We start from the raw sequence: 25106 nt of genomic DNA on the forward strand, positions 1-25106 counted from the left end.
CTTTTCATGTTTCTAATACTTTTTTTCCAATGTTACGTAACAGTCCTTTAATATTGAGCTGAATGTGGTTTTCAAAAATACATGTTTGCTTTTTTAGTCGAAAGATTTATTGCTGCAGCTTTAGAGGGGCACCTTCAGGTTTGTTGTTTAGTAGGGACAATGATGTCTTTGTTGTTACAGACATACTGTCACCTTGGTATCTCAGGAAAAATGTGGCGGTAACGTTAAGAATATACCTTGGTTTATAAACAAAGCCTTCCACCCTTTCCACAATCACTGAGCAAAACTGAAAAAAAAAAAAAAAAAAAAAAAATCACATTTTGTCCAAAACCACGGGGAAAAGGAGTGTAAAGTTATTAAACGGCCTTGAAAGATGTTGCAAAAACAGGAATGTCCAGCAAAGGCAAAAAACAACACTACTTCATGTGAAGAGACTACCAGATGTCCAGGGATTTAATAAAGAAACGTTTGTGTACACTCAATGAATTAAATCCGCACAAAGCTTTAGAATGAAAATGCAGACTGCTTTTAAACATGACATGTAGCATAATTAGTCCTATTTGTTTAATTAATCTGCTTGTTTAAATCATTTTGAGATCTGGTGGTTTAATCACATGAATATATAATACAGACAGCATAATAAGCCAAAAATTCATTGTGTGTTTATCTGCTGTTTCTTTAGCAGAAAATTTGTGAATATTTACATATGCACTCACAGAAAGAATCCAGGTTAAGGCAGGCTTGGAGGTAATCTAGTTCATCCTCTTGCTCAAATAGTGGTAGCTTCAGGGTTAGATCAAGCTGCCCGAAGCATTTTCCAGCTGAGTTCTGAGTATTTCCAAGGACTAAGATCCTACCATCTTTCTGGCCAACCTGTCCCAGTGCTAAACCTCTCACTGGGTAGAGCTTTTGTTCTGTTTATCTGGTGTCAGGATCTGCCTTGCTGTGGTTTTTCTCCATTGCAGATTGTCCTTTCCTCTTGCACCTCTTAGAAGGGTCTGGCCCTGGCTTCTCCATAACCTGTTCATCAGCTCTCTGAGGGCTGCAGAAAGACCCTCCTTTAGCCTTCTCTTTCCCAGGATGAACCAACTCAGGTCTCTCAGCCATGTGCTTCATATCTGTCCAACAACTTATGTAAGGAGGCTGGCTACATTCTGTGAAGTGAAGCATCTCCAGAAGACATTTTAGAGCATCTATGCCAAACACACAACTCTTACACATACCCCAAATTATGCTACTTATCTCTGTCTTGCAGCCTCTTAATTTGAGCACCTAGAGGGTCTGACAGTAAGAAACTTGTATCCACATTCCCAATTAATTTGGTTTGTTATAGTAATACAAATACGGAAATGTACCTTTATGCATAAAGGTAATGATATGCAATACAGACACGCATTCTGTGGCCACATATACACAGAATTTACAGTGTACTCAGAAATAGTGCATTGAGGGCAGTCTGTAAAGCAGACTAACACATCACGATCTGTCTAACAATGGTATAAGTTGCTTTCATTATGATCCTGTAACAGCTCAGCTGAACCATGTCCTCTGATCTATCCCTATCAAGACTCTCGTAAAAATGCCAGACTTCTGAGCAGCTATAAACTTACATTTAGTGTAAAAAAAAAAAAAAAAAAGCCACAGCCAAAATCAGATCAGTCATCAGATCAACTCTGATGCTCTGCCATGAAGAGCACCACCGATTTGAACTTGCTGAATATGAACCTTGAAGGATAATATCTCCTAGTTGCACTCAGTGGTCCCATCTCTCTTACACGCAGAAGAAAATTTGTCTCTGATTATCACTGACTTCACTTGCTGTATTTTTTTTTTTCACTCTTTTTCCTTAGGGGAATCTTGTGACAAAAAAATCCTATTAACACAGTGAGATGTGCTTATGATGGATAGCTGGTGATGCCTGGCAGAGCTTTGTCTAAATAACAAATTTCTTTTTCTGGATCAATACTAAATACAACAGCGGCACAAAATTTCTCTACAGCATGACTTAAATTCTTCATGTTCAAGACATGAACATCCAATTAGTTTTATTCAAACTTCCAGGGTTTTTTTCTAATTTAAATTCAAAATTTTTATAAATCAATTACATATTTTAGATTTATTTAAGAATTTAATTACCTTTGAATAGATTAGCTAAAATATTGGAGCAGAATCACTTTCCAGGAAGAATATTTAACTCTAGGAAATATTCTGTTATAATTATCAGTGCAGTAAAAGGAAAATAAAATGTCAAACAGTAATTACAATTACCCTATCCAGGCAACTAAGGTAAGAACAAAACCCCTTCATTCCTAACATGCCACTTGCTTGCCTCAAATGTTACTTCTTGGCAATTGGCAACAACCAAAACAAAACCTGAACCCCATTCATATCTCATAGAACATACATAAAGGGTTTTATATTAGATTATATAAGTACATAATTTTGCTTGAGCTTTGAGACCACATTCAAGCTTCCATAAAGAAAAAGGCCTGAGCAGTAAAGCAAAGTCTGTTGCGTTTGCAGTTAGCCTTTGATGTGAAGATCTTAAATTTGTTTTGCCTGCAATTCAGGCAAGTGATCTGTTAGACAACTGGATAAAAAGGACATAGAGCCCTCCACATCTGTTTTCTCTAGAGGCTGGTACCATCTACAAGTTCAAATGCAACAGGGAAAGGGGAGAACAAGTGGGTAAATCCCCAGCATTGGGAAACTGGCATCTTTAGTCACCAGGTAACAGCTTAGCAGAGAACTGCATCTAAAATTTTTACTTTGGTGCCTACATTATTATTCTAGATATCTATCATTTCCACGAGAACACCATGGGTCTCATTTCTGCATATACAAAATTAATTGTCTGAAGATTTTTTCTCATTTCAAACAGAAAAGAGTCCTCTGGTGTACAAAAGAAGTTGCTTCACATGCTTCAGCTTAAATATTTTTGTTTCAATCATCTCATGTACAATTCAAATCATCTAACCTTACATATTTGTATCTATACTTAACACTTGTTATCTAGTCATCTATTTTTGAAGTGTACTTCAGCATGAGATTTACAGCCAAAAACTGTAAAGGAAGTGGAAAGTGATTATATCAGATTTAGATGCCTATAATTTAATATAAACTAAACCACAATAAACTCAAGCATATTTTTTACCTTTTTTCCTTTTACTTTGCCATGACCTAAGCACTGCAGTTTGGCATTGCCTTTGGCTGCCCTGTGTGTGGTTCCAGCTACTTCAGTGTCTTGTAAGAGTTTTAAGACCCACCAGCATCTGTTTCAAAGCACTGCTCTGATCACCCTCCACATCAGCTGCACACAGTGTGTCAGCTACTCACTGCATCCATTTGCTGGGTCCCATCTACATCACTGGACAGGCTCAACCGCTTCCACCCCTGCCTGGTGGTCCTGCCTGCGTCTGTGTTGAAAATCCATTTCCATTGCTGCTGTCCCAAAACGAAAATGCCACTAAGGACAGCACAGTGTTCAACCACATGCAGAAGTGGCCACAAATACCCGAGTGACAATAAAGCACACAACTTACCAGAATTGAGCAGGATGATGGACTTAAGGCACACGAATTCCTCCCCTTGAAGGTTCATCATGCGAAACCGAGCAGCAGTAGCCAGGAGCATGTCAAAGATTTCCACCATGCCCTCTACACATTTCCCTTGATTCCTGTGTGAATACCATCAATGGGGAGATATTCACAGTTTAAAGCTGGTGGTACCATGAGTTTTTCATCCCCTTGCACCAATACCCTCCAATTTGATTTCATCAGCTCACGAGCAAGCGTGTGACTTCCTACTCTGTGCACTTTTGATATATGTGTGATTACAAAAACACTGTTCTCAGTATCCCATGTAAAATAAATAAACAATTAAGTACCATATTTTTAAAAAAATCAATTTTGGGAACTCATCACAAAGGCATTATTGAGGTAGAACATTTAGAATTGACTCAATCAAATCTTTATATTGAGGAAAAGATTTGTTCAAAACTGCATTTTGATTTATTTGTGTGTGTGTGTGTATATGTGTGTGTGTGTGTGTTCTGCTGCTGTTAACTTTGTTTCTTTTTTCTTTTCTTTTTCCCTTTAATTGAAATAGTCCCAGTTATTTACATTTCTCCCTCCCTAACAGTTCGCACTTCTTTCTATCTGGCCATGGAACCTTTAATGTTCCAACACACTTCTCTCCATGTCTGATGTCAACATAATGCCTCCTTAAGCTTATTCATGAGCTCAAGAAGGACCGAGAAGGCCAAAATCTTGTCTGCATGACTAATGAAAACTATCAGTTCACTCCACAAATCAAGTAACTTTTTACACTGCAGCATTAAACAAAGCTGAAGTTTGGGAAATCTTAAGGTGTTCATTAGTAATGGCAATTAACCACCTCCTGCTTACAATAGCAGGCATTCCCACTCACTAATTTTCATCTTGCCCACCCAACCTGCAGTTGAAGAATTAATGCAGATTTTAATTATTTTTGTGAAAATTTAGTCTGCAGATCTTTTGGTCATTTCCATTACTACCTATAACAAGAACTACCTACTTTTACTTTTATTAGGCCTTCCTGAGTGAAATTTTAATATATTAGACTTAAGGAGTGATCAGATCTGCTGTTTAGAAATAGAATACTTTTTAGATATGGCTTTCATGAACAAAATTATGAAGATCATTGCTACAGGAAAATGCAAATGAAATTTCAAATTAATAGACTGTAATTTATAACACAAAACAGACTGGGCATGTCCTAATTTCATTTCGACAAGAAACCTACCAGTATAGAGACACCAGCCTCAAGTCTGTATTAAGACTTGCTGTTGAGAACCTGTAACTGATGTCTGAACCCACACCAGACCCTCAGACAAACCAGACATCTTCCCTTCTGATTGCAGACTGAGAAACTTCTTTGCACCTCTCAATCACGTCTAAACCAAAAACTGAGTCAAAGAAGGAGTGGGAGTATCTGTGAACAGTTGTGCACCCATTTCCTTAGAAGTTCAAATCCCTTTGAAGTTTAATTTGGTGCTTGAACTAAAATCTACATTTCCCTTATCCAAAGCAGTGCCTATAAATCAGTGACTGTGGAATATGAAAGAAGTTCTTTCAGCTGCTTTCAAAGCAGGACAATATGGAGAAAACAAAGTGAGAGACACTCCCTTAAAACACTCACTAGGTTAAACTACAGCAATGTTTGAAAACCTGGGGTCTCAAGCAAGTTTTCCAGTAACTGTTACAACATCACACATTAGCTGATTTTTCTGTCAGAAAGACATGATCCAGCCTTGGGAATGGAAGTAGTAGAAATGTATGTTTAATAAGGAGAATGGGTTGCCCCTCCTCACTTCAGGTCCCTATGGACTACCAGGCAGTTGCATGCTGAGCACTCCTGAGAACTGCTTAATTTTTCCTAATCCTTTCACTAGCACTTAGCTCAGAGCTAGATTTCCATTGTGTGGCAGGCAGCTGGTCACTGCAACATTTGGCAATTCAACTTTTATGGGCTTTTCCTTCTTTAAAAAAATTTGATGAAGAAATTGTGGTTTAAACTATGGTAGCATTTGTGTATGACCAGCAACTTTGATATTTCACATATTAGGTTCCCACAGATGATGGTAACAAGTGCAGTGTAAAATGTAAAATCTGAAAAACTGAATTGGGTGTATTCAAGTATATTCCACCTCTGTTTAGACATCAAGAAAATCAACAAAGTTCAAGTATATTTAATAGCATCACTGTCAAATAAAAAACTCAGACAGAAGATAATGAACAATTGCTATTAGCTCAAAATAATTTCTATGTGCTAAAATTTAAATCATATGGAAGTAAAACACACATTAATTTTTACATCGGGACAAGTTCTGATGCTTCTGATACACTATATTTGCCTACAACTAGAGAAAGATTAATTTCCTCTCTATAGAGTTTAGCACAGAGGACTAGAATCCTTTAGTAGTTTTGCACTAACTTAAATAATGCCCCCATAAAGGTAAGTTTAAGAATTTAGTATTTCAGGATTTTGCAGAAATGAAAAGTTTCTGTGGACCATAAGACAAATGACTCATATTAGATAAACCCCTCATCTTCATGTCTGAGTGCTGTCACTCAGTCATATCTGTCATATTTGTTTGGTTCTTAGAACCTACAAAACTACTGCAGCCAGTAGTTCAAAGTATTACACAGTCTGAAAAAAATTGCAAAATTTTTATGTCTAAGTTAAATCATTTGAATTAAAGGTCTTAAGTGACTGCATAGAAGTTCTATATGCATGAACTTTAGTAGGTCTATAGAATCACAGCATCATTCAGGCCAGAGGGCAATTCAGGATGACTTTAGTCCAACCTCCCACTTAAAGTGGGGTCAGCTCACTCAAGGCTTTATGTAAGGCTGGTCTTGAAAATCTCCAATGATGGAGACTGCACAACCTCTCTCAGCTTAATTATTTTCATCCTCGTGCTTTTTTCCTCCCCTATATCTAGTCAAAACCTCCTCTGCTTCAATTTATTACTCCTGTTTGTCAGTCTCCCATCAGGCATTTTAACAAAGAGCTTTGATAACCTCCTTGTAGATTGTAGGTTAGGCTGACTTAAAAGCCCTTTCTCCTCCAGGCAGAACAAATCCACTTCTCCCAGCCATAAAGCACGGAGTCTGGCCTTGGTGGCTCTCCACTATGTTTACTGAAGTTTATTAATACATTTCCTGTAATAAGCAGCACAAAGCTGGATGTGGTATTCCAGATAATGAGTGCCAAATAAAAGCAGGATAATGGCTTTCCTCCCTCTAATGCCTACGCTACCACTGATAGTGGTAGCAGTACCAGGGCTATTCCACTGTGTATGTAGGAATAAGAATCTAGATTTTATTAAAGTCTTGGGAAAAACCTAGACACCAGGACTGCCTTTTACAGAAGCACAGGGTCAAGTAAAAATTAATAATGAAGGGTGCTTGGGTGAAGGGAACAGGGACTCAAGGACTCAATAGATGTTCTCATCAAACTTTTCATTCAAAGGGAAACACAAAATAAGACAGATGCACCCATCAAAACAAAGTCTGACTGTGTATTTATCTCTCTGCCTTCTTTTACTGTGGTACTTCATTTGGTGAAAAGGGACTACGAAGAACAGATGGGATCCACAAGGCTAGGAGAGAGAGTATCACCTTCACAAATGGACTTAGTAACTTGGTCATGTCATGAAGCCTCTAAAGGATGTGTTTCCTTGTCACAGGATGTGTTTCCTTATGAAACGAGGGAGGTATCACCGAGAGAAAACTGCAAGGACAATATTCACACCCCCAGTCAGGAAGGAGGACCTTCACAGACTTAACTCAAATGCCTGTGCTCTGACACAGGAGGAGAATAGTAAGTGTGCACACAGACTTCCAAACAATAGATGACCTTTATATACATTAATGTATTCTATATAAACCAGTTCTATTAATAGACATTGATAAAAGCTTTCTTCTCCAATGTAAAGCAATGCACTAAAACAGCTTAAGGAAGTGGGATGTCAGGAAAGCTCCATCTGTAAGGTTTAAAGACCAAATCAAGAACATCTATTGGGATGCTTTAAATGCTGCCAGACAGTCTTTACAGGGCTATTTAACTAACAGAGGATTCCACCAGATCATTATCTGCTTTATCAGTCATTAAAAGATGAGGAAATTGTTATCAGCAGAGAAATTTTACTTCAGACCATCCTGCATTTAACCAGTAATACCAAGGGATTGTGGAAAAGGCTGGGGGAAAAGTAAGCAGGAAAAAAATTAAAATCTGAAAAAAATTAACCCCAAAGCTCTAGAACAAAACAGCAATCTGCAAAGAACAGGAGTCAAAGAAAAAGCAGAAGCTACCAAGTGTAAAGTAAATCACAGTATCAGATGCAAATCCTTCTGTTAAAGAGAAATACCTATTGTTCTGTCAGTATCCAGGAGATTAAATAGCATTTTGCTTTGGAAAAAATGTTGTTTAAATCACAGCAATCAAGCTTGTACCTTCACAAAAATCAACCATTAAGTGGTAGGTGGTCATGAAGTTGTGAGCTTCAGAAAGGGACAGATTAATTATATACAGGGCTTGTTCTATATTTCTGTTGTGTTGTTTTCTGTGTGGTTTTTTGGTTTGGGGGTTTGGGGTTTTTTAATTGACGTGTTCATAAGCCTTTAGAGGTAGCAACACCTTTTGCTCATCCCATGTCTCCCTGAATACTAGCTTTCAGTTAACACACCCTGGGGAACTTAATATACTACAGTCAATGGCTGGTATTACAACCTCCTCTTCCTGGAGTGTACTGTCAAGAGCCCTTTGTTTCTTATTCAATGTAAGCTTAAGAACAAAGATTTGGGTCAATTGCTGGCTAAAATGTATTCAAAAGTTATAAAATTAGGCCAAGATTTAGAAGTCATCATTGACAAATATTGGCAATAAATATGAAGTAGCACATTCATCAATAAAACATAAATAAATAAAAATCTATTTTAAAGTTATTTTCACCTAGAGTTAGTCACAGAATACCAGAGCTGCTGATACTGCATAGATTGTCTGGAAATCATCTAGTTCAGTGGCCCTGCTCAGACCTATATATTGTTGGGTTTTCAGTATCTCTGAGGATTGAGACTCCAAAACCTCTCATCCTGTCACTGAGGAGAATCTTCCACTGCCTTCTTCATTTCCCTACCTTCATCAGATATTCATCAGATCTGAGTCTTCTCAGACTCTCCTTGTATGAGAGTTGTTCCAGTCCATTCTTTGTGGCCCTTCGCTGGTCTCAGTCCAATATGTACCTGTCTGTCTTGTACGGAGTAACTCAGAACTGGACACAGAACTCCAGTTTGCCACAGCATGTCTGAGCAATGAGAGATCATCACCCACCTTTTCCTAATGCAGTCTGGGAGTGGAGAACTGCTGGCTCAGAGGGCACCCAGTTGTGCTGAATTCCCAGAAAATGTATGGAATTTCCCCCACCATGGTGTCCTGGAGGCAATTCTGTATTTATTTACATGCACATGCTTAGGGAGGTTTCCCACTAGTAAGTTTTGCTGATTATGTCTTTCCTGTCCACATCATCCTGGTTTAAAGCTTCCTCACCAGGTTGGCCAGTCTGTAGAAATCATGCTTTTGCGCCACTTTATGGTATTGATTTCATCTCTTCCTAGACATCCTTGATCCTCACAGCAGGTTCCATGATAAAAAAGTTGAATCCCTGTTGTTGACACCAGCTATGCAACCAGTTGTTGCCCTGCAGGATCTGTCCATTCTGCCTCAAGACCTTTCTCCTCAGCAGCCCCCATGGACTGGACCACCTGGGCTTCCACATCCTTGGCACTTGCCCTTAGAGCCAGGAAGCCAACCAAGTGTCTTTCCTGACTGGATGACCAGAGGATCATCCACCTAGGTAGATAGGGTAAGAGTACACTACACATTTGAGCAGTGGTCAGTCAGGTCTGAAACACAGAGACAATGAGCTACTAAGTACCTTTAAAAGATTTTTCTCTTTGTAAAATATGATGTGAAATGGATCCACAAGCATGCCAGATAGGAAAAAATCCCTAAAATGCTGCTATAATAGTTCTAAGAAAACTGATCCTTTTTTGGTCACATTTAAGGCATTTAGATTAGAAAATTATTATAAAGGCTCTCCATTTGGGAATAATTAAGCTACAATAATTGGCCAAAGAAAAGTTATTCTGATTTACAGGAGAGTCTTTTTTCCTTTAGTTTATATTCAGTATGAATCACCATAAACCCAAAAAGCATTTCAAAATTCTCTTCATGTCAGAAATGCAAAGAAAGTTTGATTGTGTAATTAAACAGCATCACAACACAATGTGGCCTAGAACTGGGGCCTAAGCTTCCAAGGTCAGGGTTCTTAGATGAACACGTAATCTCATAATTTGTGTAGGGACAATCTTAAACCCAGAATTATTTCATTTTCTCTGAAAACTTCTTTCCCGTGCCTATAAATCCCCCAGGGAATCTAGCAGTTGGAAACTGTGAAGATGCAAAGATCATAATGAGAGGGGGCTTTCCTTTTTTGGTTTTTTTTTTAAGAATTCATCACTTTGAACGTCACCCAGAATTTCCCCAGACTCTGGAAAAATCTTCCTGATTTTACATTTCAGTTGTTCGAGTTACAGAATTGCGCAGTCTTTGAATTTTGCTCAGAGACAGTAAAGACTGATCCCAAATAAATAGACATTCATATTTCATTCTTTTAAGTTTTATAATTCTGTCTCTTGTAATAGGTTGGGGTTTTTTTTTTTTTCATTCTACAGGGTCTACAGTACAGTAATACATCTCAAAATCAAACCATGAAGTGAAAGATGAAAGAGAAATTTAATTACTTGAAGAGATTCCTTAACTCTCTACAAATTAATCCATTCAGCTCTATCAAGTAAGTAGCCTAGTGACAAGATGATTTTTTGAGCTGGGTTTTCTGGATGGAATCTATTGCTGTTAAAGATGAAAAGTAAATGTACAATTGCTTTTCAAATCCATTTGGAAGGGCAAATTTGGATATACTTGTTGCCTATGGGCTTTTCCAATTTGAAATAAATACAAGCAGAAGGTCACTAAAGAAGCATCCTGAATCAAGCACTTATGATCACTTTGCTTCAATTTTTCTAATAAATCAATGGTAATTAATGCATCCACAATTACACACTGCCAAATGAAATGTTGTGCATTTACTCAAGTGACAGACAAGTGTGGTGTCCTCAGACATTTGGAACAAGTTGAGGGACTAGTAAAACATACTCAGATTTCATCTTGATGCTCTTCTATTGTATCTAATTTTCTGTCTGACAAAATATCTGCATAAATAACTTAAAACATTATTTTCAGATATAGTGAGAAAAGTTCAGAAAAATAGCCATGAAAGCAGTAAATTATTCAGCTATCCTGTCACACAGTGAATGCTGTAAGTCTTTTTGCTATTTGTGTTAGTTGCAGTTTAAAGAGATCCACGGCCTCCTGCCATTGCTCAATACAAAAGTCAGTAAAAGGCAAAGTCTTCAGTTTATTCAGAGAGAATGAAAAATCTTCATCAAGCACCGGAAGTAGAAGTAAGTTTCCCAATTAAAACCAACCCTGAAAAACAGACTACCTTTCTCCACAAAACAAAGGAAAAAACCTGATAGAAACATGGAAATACTGACTACATTGAACTGAGATTTTTTAAGTGCCTAGACAGATTTTTTTTTTCTGCAAGAGATTTTTTACAATTGTGATAAGAAAATAACAGTAGAAAATAACATGAAGACAGCCGTACTGTCTTGTATCAAAGGTAAATTTAGCTGTGGGCTAAGCACACAGGCATTTGGATCTGCGGGTTTCAAGTGACTACCTCTAGTGCTGGGCTGGAAGAGGTAATATGGACTATCTCATATCATCTCAACATGTTCATGACTTTTTACAACTCCTGTCATCTTTACTTTGTTCCCCTTCTTCTAATGAGCATCACAGGCAGAGAAGTCAGTCTATTTAGTTATTCTTTGTAGCAAAGCTCATATCTCTATTTAATTGCCTGTGCAACACCTCTGGGTACCTCTTCTATTCTTTAAATATTACTGTCAAGACAAAGAAAATCAGAAAGGCACAGTTTTCCAAGCACAGATGAAACACAGAATTAAACAGAGGAATGACAATGATCTGTATTATCTCTATTTCCTGTTGTAAAGATTCTTGGGGAGAAGGAAAGCTGCAGTCTCATTACTTTTTGACTACTGGCAAACAAAGAACTGCTGGTTTTATAGAACTAATTGCTGGTAACAGTGAGATGGAAAGATCAACTCAGAATGCAGTTTAGGAAGATCAGAATTATTATTCTCCTATATACATTAGTTCACTCCTGTCTACATAAAATTTGGAACTTGTTTAATATTTTGGAAATCCAGCAAGATGTCTCTCATCTACTTGCTTGTTAATTTCTTAAAGGACTTCAGTGTATTCATGGCTTCCTCTACCAAAATGCATGGTGACTCTTTTATGTCATGTTCATTCAACTTCAGCCAATTCTCTTCTTTAGATGGCATCCCATCAGTTTCTTTACTGTGGTCACCAGGCTTCCTTTTTAAAATGCAGCACTGCATTTCCCATTTTGCTGGTACTGAGAATGTTTCAAGTGAGATTTAGCAATCCAGCTACTTCTTTCATGAGTTTCTCTATAATTATGTTTCAAGCCTTTGAGTAACCTGGGATCAGCATGATATGTGAATGCAACAAATCCTGTAAAAATATAGTAAAATATGACTTTCTTATTCCTGAAGAAACATTACATTTTCTTCAAAATTATAAACAGCCTACTGTCAGGCCTGACAAATTTCAACCCTGGTCTAATGACATTTTTAAAGCCTAGTTTCTTGGGAACCCTCCAGACAGGAAACATCTGGTTTGTCCCACTAGGAACCTAAGCCTTTACTTCTAAATTTGCCTTATACAATATACTAATTTTTAAAAACAGAATATAAAAGACTTGAATTTATTCTTTGATTTTATTAGGTACTGTACATCATTGCAAGCACTGTGAGTGTGCCATTGTATTTTCTGATTGAGCCTGTTTTTCTAATCTATAATTATTGTCATTTGAGCTTTTTTAATAGCAGCAGTTGTACACTGTAAAAATCTACCAGTTCTATGTAACTGGCAGGCTCTTAAAATTCCTGATTTTGAACCAAGACTCAAGTGTTTAGGTAATGCATTAACAGAATAAGAAAGGGTGCATTACTTTCATGAAATACACTAATTCCAGTGCAGACTGGGAACAAAAAGAGATAATGTGATTATATTCATCCATACAGAAGAAAGCAGTCTACACATACTGGCAACTTAATTGTTGTGTAATTATTTTCTTACAGGCAAAGAAAAATTTTAAAAAGGAACACAGAATTAATAACTAAGGGTTGCTGTACAGGTATTTTCAAGGAGTCTTCCAAGTGTGAATTGTTGCAAAGGAAAGTTAAAGAAGTATCTATTTGAAAATGTAACTGGTTGACTCTCATAAAATTAGAAAAGACAGTTTCTAAAAGATCTTCAGAGACAAGACAAGCATATGTGTAATATGACCCAAGTAGGAGGAGTGAGTTGGGAGAAGAAAGATCACATTTTTTAAAAAAAACCAGCAAAGCTGAAATGTTAGTTTTATGACATTTCAGATAGATTTTAACAAGACAAGGCTGTATTTATCTAGCCAAAAGGCAAAAAAGTTGTATAATAAAATTTGGTGTCAGCTAAGCTTTATGAACAGATGTATACAAATGACTACCTATATCCAAGGTCCTTGACAGAAAGAATCTGTTAGAATCAGGATAAGCCTGAGTGCAAAAAAGGAAAGGGATGCTCAAATCAGAGAGGATGTCTGCAACAGAATGATCAGAGAGATCTAGAGGTGTGCGCAAAATGTGGCAAAGCTCTGTAATAAAAATACTGAATTTTCACTAAATATGGAAGTGTTGGACGGAACTCTGAGCAACCCCGTCTAGTGGAAGGTGTCCCTGCCCATGGAAGGGGGATTGGAACTAGGGATCTTTAAGGTGCCTTCCAACCCAAACCATTGTATGATTCTGTGAATGTTGGCACTACTGTGGTATTTGCCCAAATACTTGATGAAGTGGAAGGACTTCATTGAGTTAAAGAGTCCTTGAATCAGTGTCTGTCCTCTCAAACCTGACAAACAATGTATTTTTGCTCTATAAAATTCTCAAAAGGCAATTCGCCTAAATCAAATTAACACATCAAAATATTGTTACTACTAATTAACTAGTAAATTAAGAATTATTTAACTGATTAGCATATCACTGCTTCCCAGAGTCAAGAAATTTATTATTTTACTATCTGCAAATATCCCTACCAAGTGGAGTGAGGCAAGTATATGATGACTTAGACAAATGTTTATTATTTGAAAATTAGAAGATGTATTAGATCTACACTTTTACAGGCTTGATTAAAACTCAGAAAACAAAGGGCCCTAACATAATATGTGGTTCTAGTCGCATGCAATTGCTTCTTTTAATCCAACAGTTGGCTTAAAATTGTGTGAATCAACTGCTCAAACTCCATTTTACTCAGAGCATGGGGATTTCAAGTTGAGGAAGACCAAAATTTCAAGTGTTTCCCTAGCTCTTTGTTTGTTTATTTTTTTAGCTAAGATCAGGAAAAAATATCATCTGGCTATCTCTGCTCTTCAGTTTTCAATTTTTTCTCACAACCTGAATTATGTAATGTGGAACAGGTGGCTTGGTCTTTAGAAGCTATATTGCAATTTATAGTAGTTTTCAATGAAATACTATATTTACTTTCCTACCATAGTAAATTTTAGTTCTTCTGTTCACTTAAAATAATTTTAAAACTGTTGTGGGTTTTTGTGAAGACTATACTTAAATTTAGACAAACATATTTTCTGTACATAAAATGAGAATGTATTTTATACTTATCCAGTTCCACACCTCACAGATCATATGCTTACACAAGTGGAATAGGGTTTTTCCTAAGGCAATAAATATTTCTCTATTACTATGAAATATTATATTTTACCCTGTTAGGCATTATCATTTGTATTTTACTAAAATGCTAGAAGTAAATCCTAGGGGTTTCTTTTTGCAAATAGAAGGCAGGGAATCAAAGGATTAACACTGCACAAATGCAACCATAAAAACTCGGTACCCCACAGTCAACAGAGCACGTTGATCATAAGACATTTCTCTGCTAATAAGAATTTTGATTAATTTACACAGCTGGTGGCTGCAGTAGCTGAAGGCACTGCCCTTGACTTTCTGCTGCCACCCCTCTGCCCCTGCAGCTACGTGATGAAGTCAGAGCTTGCCCAGCTCTCAGCTGCCTCGCTCCATCTCAGCTCGGCTCTTCTGCCACTTCCAGTTTAGAGGAAGTTGCCAAACTCTGCCCTGAAGTGACTGGTGTGCACACAGCAGCTCTCCCTGACAACTCTGTTATGTGGGCAGTAGTCTTCAGCTAAGAGGACCACCAATAGCTAAGGTGACCCTACCTTAAGCAACTTTTCCTGAAAACTTTAACTGAAATTTGTCATGAAATTCTTCCCATGACTAGGAAAAAGAGACCTTGAGTTTACATTAAGATAGTATAAAATATGTTTTAAATTATCAGTCTTCCTGCTTTTATTGCGAAGACTGCCAGCTGAAATCCAGGATATTGTTGTATGGCAGAGATGCATATTTTTCTCTCTCAGAAATACTTAGCATATGAGCAAGACTGGCTAAAAAAAAGGCTTAGTGAAGGAAGCAAGTATGTGTTTGACATATTTGCCTCCACTTTTCACGAGGAAAGAAAACCCCCAAAATTAATATATTCTCTATAAATAAATAAGATTGTGATTGAGATTCCCTGAGGATTTTCTTCCAAAAAATTTGGCTGGCTGCTTGGATAAATTCATTCTAACTAAGAAAAACTAGGAGGATTTTAAATAAACAAAAATAACTATCTGAATTAAATTAGTAGTGTTCAGTTTTTAATCTAAATTACTTCTGCAACAAACAGTACAGATTATAAGAGAAATTTACTGCTGCCTTTGAAAGAAAGTACTTCAAGCAGCAGATGAATTTCAGATGTGTTACTTGTCTAATAAATGACCAGTATCAAATTCCTGAGCATTTCTAGGTTTTTTAGAGTTTGTTTTCCAGTCTCACCTACTATAAGCCTGCTTGACATACGAAGGACTGTCAAACTGTAGTATCATTGAGATGATATCATGAGCTAAAAATTAATCTGAAATTAATCTAAAAATTAAGTAGAAATAAATTAACTTAAATAATTCACAGCAACATGCAGACTGACCTGTCCAGCAACAGGTTAGGTGCAAACAAAAGCTTTCCTGGGTGTTCCATGGAGCGCCAGACTAAGCCGATCATCAGTATCTCTAACCAGGCACATTCCAGTAGATGAACCTGATCATGGAGTGTTAAATCCACAAAACCTGAAAAAATAAATACAAGACAGTAAAAACACTCCAGTTTTGTAAGTGGAACAACATTATTCAGAGAACTAGGTTAAAAAGTGAATTAGAGCCGGATAATCAAAAAGAACAATAAAACAGACATTTGTTCTCTTTATATTTTGGGCTGAGTTTTGTCCACTGGGGTTCCATGCTAAAGAACAGTCAGAACTTTCTAGCCTACTGTTTTTGTGCTGGCTGTACCCTACCCAAAAATAAAGGCAAGAGCCTGGACAGCACCTCCATCCCCACACCTGTTGCCAGAGGCCTGGGAATCCAGGCGCACGCTGCAGAAAGGGATCTGTCTGCTCCAGCGCCACACGGCCTGGGGTGAGGCGGAGGCGAAATGGAAAAATCCCTGCTACAAAATGAATTGACAGCTCTAATCAGCTAGCCCCAGGCCAATTCTCTTGGTGGAATGCTGTTTTACAGACTCAAGGACAATTCACCATACTGCAAGTGCAGTACCTGTATGGAAGAGGGACCAACAGAGCATTTCATATAAACTAGGGAGCAAATGCTTATCTTTGCACAATCAGAGTTCACTGACGAAACACCTGTTTGTATTCCTACTGGACTACAGAACATGGAGGAAGGAAGTACTTTGTATTTAAACACTAGAAACAACTAATGCAAAATAAGAGATGGCTTATAACAATACTACAAAAAATGAAAAACAAAGAATAATGATGAAGGTAGATATGAAACCATAACCACAGTGGTCCTTCCTGTGTTCATTTCACGCAACAGATTGAATTATTCTCTGTTTTGAATTCTCACTTTTCAAAAATGTTATTTTCAATCCAAAAATATAACCGAAGTGGAGATTGCATAATACAATTTATTAGATCTTGCATAAGTTATTCTTTGAAATTAGAATGAACTTCTTAAAACACAATGTGCAGATGATGCCTTAAAACAGATCTTATTTCTCTTTTGCTCAGTGTTACAAGTGAAACACATTATTGAAACTTGCCATAATTTTTTGGTAATTGTAATGATTTATACTAATATTCAGAATACAGGTTACATGGTAAACTACCTTACCAGCCCTAAAATGACTGGGATTTTCCTTCTGTTGTGTCCTCTCTACAGATATATACTGAGTCAGTTTTGAGGAATATACATGACATACACTTAAGTATTATCTTGAGAAAAAGGAAGAAAAAAGGCACATATTTTAAAAGTTAAATGTTGTGCTAGGAAATACATTTTTCAAATAAGAAAGAGGTAGAGAATAAAGAAAATACAGTTCATAATAACTGAGAAAATATTGTTAAGTTTGGTAAAACAGTTGTGGATATAATTATTTTTAAAAATATCTGAGAGAGCTAAGCAATCTAGTGATAAGAAATCATCCAAGAAAAGGAAACAGCTTTGACATGTTTGAAATAAAACCCGCCTATCAATCATTGGAAGTGAATTTAGGCAGTTGCAATACCTGTTGTTTTTATGGAAGTATTAACAATAGAGGAAAGAAAGAATTGCTTTTTTCTGTATTTTTCCTTTATTACCAAGTACATAAAATTATTTTCAGACTTCAAAGACTGATGAAATGGCACTTGCCTGAGTCACCAAGCAGCTTGAACAATAGAGTTGAAACTTAAAAGAGCAACATTCTTAACTACAAAGCATTGGTTACAGCACTCAAGAACATAATTGGCAGAAAGAAAATGTCTGTATATGGAGAACAAATAATAAACACCAGGTTTCCTATTAAGTATTTCCTTAAAATGATAATACATAATAATTGCCTTGATGGCTTTTTAGGTGGCACTGTAAATTTATTATCTTGCTGTTGATAAAACTAGCTAGTTAGTTTAGCTGGTAAAACTAAATGTCCTGCCCAGAAAAGCTGTGGATACCCATCCCTGGAAGTGCTCAGTGCCAGGATGGAAGGGATTTTGAACAAGCTGGTCTAGTGGAAGGTGTCTCTGCCTGCTGCAAGGGGGCTGGAACTAGGTGGTTTCTAGGTCCCTTCCAACCCAAATAATTTGATGGTTCTATAAAATAACAGATTTGATGAAACAAGGTTCCATAAGATATTTGATGCTGTAAAAGCATGCAACACATTAACTGAATGAAAATACTTTAAATTTCACATTTCAGTATGGGAAAAGGGTAATGAACTGAACTGAAGTATTTCTTAAGGAAGGACATACAGTTTACTTCTTTACCATAGATAATTTTTAATGATGACACAGAAAAAACAGAAGTCATAGTTCAGATGTTCTGTTGGCATGTGGGAAACATCTAATGAAGACAATGAACTTTATAAAAAGCCAGGGAAACTCTGAGAGTGTAAGAAAGTTGAGTTACCTTGGTGTTACACGAATCTGATAACCATCCTGCAAGTGGGATGAGAAGTTAGACTGAATGGTACAGAAAGGTCAAAATGAATGAAGCACTGAAAAATATGCCCTCTGGTGAGGAGTAAGAGAAATTTAGTTACTCTTTGGGAAGCTAAATAGTCTAGAGGGGTTAAAGGACTGCAATGGATAAATATCCAGAGAAAAAGAGTAATGTAAAACATTACAAAGGATAATGACATAACAGAGAGAAGCCCATGCTGGAAGCTAAAGCAGCTCCAAGTCAGACTGCAAATTAGGGGGCTTTGTTAACAAGAGTAGTCATTATCTAAGCATCACATTAAATTTCCTTGAATTTTCTCTCATTTGAAACATTAATCAAGATTTAGCGATTTTTTTAAGACATACTCTTATTCAAGCAAGTTAATTCAGAATAATGTTACAGAAGGTTAAATTAAATTATGAATAAATCATTAGTCAGTCCATCATGTAGAGCATGCTGCACATTAGTGTTGCTGAAATTATGTGTAGTTGTGCACATAATTCTCAAATTTCAGTACTCCTTTAATGTTGGAAAGTTTTGAAAATTATTCACAAAGTATTTTTTAATTCTAAATTTTTGATTACCATGCTTCAAGGAAGAAGAAAGATATTCACTTCAGTGTTGATAAATTAATTAGTTGCAGTTTGGATATAACCTACATCTCACTCCATATACCAGACTGACCAATTTCATGAACTTATATCAATCAATATCAATAACCTAGATTGCCACTAGTCCATTCTATCCAACATATATCATATGTTCAGCAGGAGAAAGATGCTTAGAGAACAAAAGCCATGCCTAGACCATTCCTTGTTTTTCAAACACAGGTAAGTTAACAGCGTTTCCAAGTGATTGCAAACAACGAACACAAAAAAATGTTCCACAAATTCTTGTATGAATAAGGAAATCTGAACTTCTGAAAAGCCAGAATGATATTCAGAGTAAATCTCTGTAACCTGGGAATTTGAGCAACACAAGGACTACTGGAAATGGTATTCAGTAAAGCACACAGGCTTGAGAAAATTGGTTTATGCCCTAAGTTGTTTGATTACAGTAAGGAACAACATAAAGCTCAGATGATTTTCATTTATTGCTAATGTAACATACATTGTGCACCCTTCACTTCTCTGAAATAACCACTACCAACACATGTATACATATGTGTATATATTTGTGTCAGATTTTACCAGTCATTTTGAAACTAATAAATTCATCATTTGCCTCAGTGACTTTTGACCAAATAAGTAGCTACCTGTTTTATGAGAAACAATTTCCATAGCAATTACCATTCTCTGAGACCCAATATCCAGTGTCATTGCAGATTCAATCCTTCAACAGTAAGTCCTCCACTGGGCACTTAATAACATTGAGGATCATTATCATAATGTTGCAGTTTCTCCTAATAAGACACAACTACAGGGTTTCCAGACTGCTCGAAATCAGTTGAGTAAAGGTGAAAACAAATTATAAATAAACCCTTCTTTTTTACATCTGATCCAACTCTAATCCAACCTATATGTTTATACTATATCTCCTAATTACCATGATGTGTGCCTAAAAGATGAATGTCAGCCAATTTCTGCAAGAAAATAAACATTATCATGTCATAAAGAATGACTGTCTCCAGATGCTTTGAAGGAAAGTAAAGTAAAAGCAATAAATAGTTTTAGAGCAATAGCAAAGCTCCATCTATCAAAGTATCCCATTTACAACAGCAATTGATACCAGATGTTTATGGCAAAGCATATAGCAGGAGAAACATGCTTCTACAGGAGGTTTCCTCATGTTCCAGAGGTGTGTAGCTCAGTCTTGCTGGAAATGGTCTTTTTGTGACTGATGTCCCTTAACATTTTCCCCTCTAAGTTTCTCCAGGTGCTTTCTGAACTGACTTAGGCATTTAATGCAGTTCTGGTATGTTTTATATACTCTGGAGCAGTACTCTCCAGTAAGAAGTTTCACACTCTCAGTTAACACTATGTAAATAACAATCTCGTGTTGTTCTGAAAAAAAAACTCTCTGATTTTCACTTGATACGTCTAATTATTTTATTGGAAGATTACATCATTCCCTAGGTCATCTCACTTCTCTTTTCCAAGCAATTTTAGTATATTCAGTCACTCCTCAGATGAAAGTTATTCTGTTCAGCTTTGAAACAATATTGTCCTTCTTGGATCATTTTCCCGTTCAACTATATTCTTTTACAGACAGTGCAACCAGGACTTCAGACTGTTTCAGTCTGCCCTTATCTTCATCACATTATTCAACTTAGTAACATCCATAATTTTTAACGCTATTATCCACACCCTTTTTTTCCAGCAAACTTATGAATATGTTGAACACTAAAGTCTTAAACGTCCTGTCAGCTTGTGTGCTATGTATTTAACTTAATAGCAACAGAAGTTTTTGTAATACTTCCTATGCCAAAAAACCAGGATCTTGAACAACACGAAAAAGTTGTGGGAAATCAGAACGCTCCTACATTTTGTGTCTTAAATGTGTCCAGACAGACCATTGCTTTTTCTATCTTCATTCGGTGTTTTGAAATGTGGCAACAACCACTGAGAGGCTGTTGCTTGCAAATCAATACATTATCTCAGTCATGTGACAGTCATCTAATAGACCACATTTGGAACAGAATGCTAATTAGGTTGGCAAAGACAGCAGGAAAGTAGCAGTAGGTGCTGCAACCTACTTGCTAGCAACCATCCAATAAAGGAACAAAAGAGAGAGGCTTGTATAGAGAAAAATATCCAGGTAGATGAAAGGCAAACAGCAAAATAATTCCTATGGCAAGTTCTGTTCCCAAAAAAACAGCCATAGAGAGGAAAAACATCTGTTCCTCCTAACCTAAAGCACGTTGAAGGACTAATACCTCAGTCACCACTGTTTGATCAAGTGGTGAAATCTGAGCCTGTTTTAATGCCACGAGCTTGGTACCCAACCTCTCCACTTCAAACAGAGTGGTGAGACTGCATCTATGCATTTATCCAGCACATAAGATGATACTCTGTTCTGAAATTGCACAGATCACTCAGCCCCTTCAACCTTTAAGGCTGAGCCCTGAAACCTCTTAGTTAAGAGGTGGCTAAAACCCACACCTTGACTATAGCCTTGTCCGTACACAACAACAGCAGAGCAAAACAAATTCTGAGGCCAAGTGAATCAGAGAACCACAAACACTTGAGCCTCAGTATTTACACAGCTATTTCTATAAAGCTACTTATTCCTAATTCTTTCCACAGATCTTCAGACAAAAATTTTAAGACACTTTTATTAAGTTTTCCCTCCTAAGGGCACTCACAGTATGACATGGACATATTGGTTTAATTGTTTAGACAACACCAGTGTTTTAAAGCAAGACTTATTTTGAAAACCAAAGATCAAAGATCTCTAAACCTCAACATCTTCAATCCAAATATTTTGCTAGAAGGGTAGTCTTGTTATTGCATTTTTTTAAAAGGATATTGCTTTTGTTTCTGTAAGTGTGGTCAGAAAAAAATTAACTACAATTTACTAAGTTCCTGGGAGGAAATCTGAAAGGCAAGCACAAAACAAGTGGCACAGTTTTAAGAGCCTCTAAGTACTTTGTCTGCTCTTTCACAATTCTCTGTTTTTGCTGCCTGTGTAATTATAATATAGCAGCACACCAATGCAAGCTTACACACTGTCTCGTCTGAGTGTAAACAGTCTGTCAGAAATTAAATTTCTTGCGATCAAAGAGAACAGCATCTGCTCTTAATTACTGTTAGTTCCTTTTGAAAATTATAATTCTCATTTTGCCATTTTCAGCTCTAATGGTTTTAAACTTCTTTCTGAAAAATAAAAATTACAATTTACAGGCATAAACTTAATACAGGTTAGAAAAGTTTGGGGTTTTGGGCAAAACCCTAGAAGTCAGAAGGATGATGAGGTCCTGCTTTCACAGTCTGTATTCATACTGAAAGTCACGATCAAGCAAGCTTTTGCTCTTCACCTCTAGTGTTTCCATCCTCCCCGACCTGGCCTTAGGAAAACTACCTAACAGTTTGGCAATTAAACCATCCAGCCAAACTCCCTACCTGACACTGTCCCCAGGACAGGATGCTGCAGGGATGTCACATTTGTCACTTTTATTTCAGATCCCATTTCTAGGAGCTGATCTGCTCTGCCTCCACTTAGAAGTTGCACTGTGATGATTCTGAAATGCATTTCTCAGGTAAATGAGAACTGTTTCAGCTCCTTTCCAGGAATACATGAAGTTGTCATGACTTCACTCAATGCCTTCTGCTTGGACAAAAAGTACATGCTTTTTCAAACCTGTCCAGTCCATATCTTTTCAGAATGAGAAGTCTAAAAAGTTCCTGAGGCCACTCCTGGTCAAGTAGCCAATTCCTTGTTCAGTACAGGAACCTCTCTCTCCCTCCTCAGGTACACACCAGTGTAAACTATGACCAAGCGCATGCTGCCTACATCAGATACATTAAATACTGTCCTATTTCAAGTTTCCTATGCCAGAGCGAGCTTGTAAATAAGTTAGGCAAGTAAAGTTGATCTACTCAAAGCAATACTTTGCACCAAGCACAACTAGAATTTAGGGCCATGGAAACACTTCAGAGGTAGTGAGAGACAGTTGCCACTGGTCAGACATACATCCTCTTCTCTTGACAAACTCTTGCCACATTTTTAGGAAATACTGATGCCTTGCCTGAGAGAAACATGAGAATTCCCCAGCACAACACCAGCTTGGCTGGCAATGCTCCTAGGGAGATGGACCATGCACTGCCAGGGGGTCTGCAGGAACACCCAGCATGAGAGCCAGCCCTTAGCTGTGAAGTGCTCCTGTGAGTTTTCGGGACAGCAAGTTCTCTCTAAAAAGCAGCACAAGCAAATTATTCTGCAGGATTTATTTGATTGCCTGAAGATCTGTCCTTTGCTGGTGGATGGTCAGGCTGTGTGTCCAAAGCTCAAGACTTCCTCCTTGGGGAGAAGACAGGCTGGGTAATGTTGTGGCTCAAGCCCATCCCTGAGTCAGGACACAAACATACCCAGTGAAGAAGCAAAGTGCTGCCAAGTCCTGACTTTCTCACACCTGCACTGTGTGAGTCTTGACTTAAACACAGGGGGGTTTTTTGCAACTCTTTCACTTTGTTAACCAAAGATTATTCCAGAAAGTGCATTAGCAGTAACCATTTAACACAAATATATTGAGGCCTTCCATCAGGGAACATAATAAAAGTAATCGGCACTCACATAGCACTTTACATTTCCAAAGGGCAGTAAAACCATTAAGTATTATTAAATGTATTTTATAGATAGAACACAGGGAGGTTAAGTGCCTCATCCAGGAGGAGGCAGGATTAGGACAGAGGTGTTTCAGCACATTCTGTCATCCTTTCAACCACGAAAACCTTTGAGTTGAAGACTCCTTGAGCTCAAGTGAAAGTTCAGTAAAGGTAAAAAAACCAGAAGCAACTGAACTTTTCTCATAGATAAAAAGGAAAAAAAGCTTTGCGAAACTAGATTTGGGGGGAAAAGCGTTCAGAATGTGAGCAGAAAAGCAGGATGCAGGGAAGTGCACAAGCATTAACTTTAATCAGTCTCACTAATCTAGGCAAGGTAACAACCTGTACAAAACAAATCTTAGGCCTAAGTTTTCCTCACCCTCTTAACAAGCAGTTTTAAAAGTTACTGAAATAAGAACAAATCTGCTAATAATAATTATAATGACAACTACTGGATAAGATTATTTTAAGTGAAGGCTGCCTGCCAGTTTGCAAGTGAAAGCTTATCATACTTGTAAAGCAAGAAGGGAGATGTACATATATTTTCTGTACAGAAAATAAGCTCTTCAACTAATCAATAAAAAGTGATGTTCAGTATTAAATGAAAAATTCTTGCAGCACTATAGAACAGTTATTTAAGGCATGTTAATGGTAATTCCTTCCTGGACTGTAATCCAGATGTCTGAGACACAGGGTACGCTTTGACAACACTAAGATGTTACTTCATGGTTCTTTTACCACTGAGAGCTGTGCCATTTGTCAGGAAGTTCAGGCTTGCAAATAAAAACCACAGAACACTGTCTGTGTATTGGGAATGGAACAGCAGCAGCTGTTCCCTGTGATTTTGAGTGTAGGAACACCCATCAGCTACATGTGAAGGCTTTTCTTTGAAGGTTGTCCTCTGAGTTTTTCCCTGGACAGGTGAAGAAAGACACTACTCAAAATTTATTAGCTGCTGACTAAAATAGAGGGTATGAGGTAATACATCTTTTATTTATTGTCTCTGCAACAGTTAATTACATTATATTAAACTTATACCAGTACTCAGGCCAGTTGCAAGTAGTTTGGAGGGATTTTTGGGGGATTTGTCATTTTTGTAAGAGGTCACAGCTATGCAAAATGTTTTCCATCAAAAGCAGATGGAGCTAAAATAATTTCTGGGGCTGGTTATGCATTCTTAACTGACTTTTACGAACTCAAAAGACAGACTCATAAATACAAGCTGTCCTCTCTACTTCATTCTTTCCCCTCCTCCCCTTCCCCACCCAACTAGGGCTGTCACACTGCTGGTCTCTTCTGCTGGTTTAAGCGCTCAGATAATTGATGAAACAACCTGTCAAGAAGGAGGAGCATGAAAGCGACTGATGGGCAGTCAGGGAGCACCAACCACCTCTGAGAGTTTACACTTTGTGTAAATCTGCCCTAAGACTTGAGGTAACATCCAGCATGACTGGGATTTTTTTTGTCTGTTCAGTTGCATCCAAGACAGTATGAGGTTTTCAGCATTTGTTTGACCTCCTTACTAA

General features: G+C 37.3%; 1 protein-coding gene across 1 annotated transcript in view; it reads right to left on the reverse strand.

Annotated features, from left to right (window-relative positions):
- Positions 1 to 25106, reverse strand: part of ESR1 (estrogen receptor 1) — a 163453-nt gene that overhangs the window by 10339 nt on the left and 128008 nt on the right. The window contains 2 exon segments of the mRNA XM_010400810.4: positions 3543 to 3676; positions 15808 to 15946. Coding sequence (XP_010399112.2) covers positions 3543 to 3676; positions 15808 to 15946 — 273 coding nt within the window.

This window comes from Corvus cornix, chromosome 3, assembly GCF_000738735.6.
Source record: "Corvus cornix cornix isolate S_Up_H32 chromosome 3, ASM73873v5, whole genome shotgun sequence".
Classification (NCBI taxonomy): domain Eukaryota; kingdom Metazoa; phylum Chordata; class Aves; order Passeriformes; family Corvidae; genus Corvus; species Corvus cornix.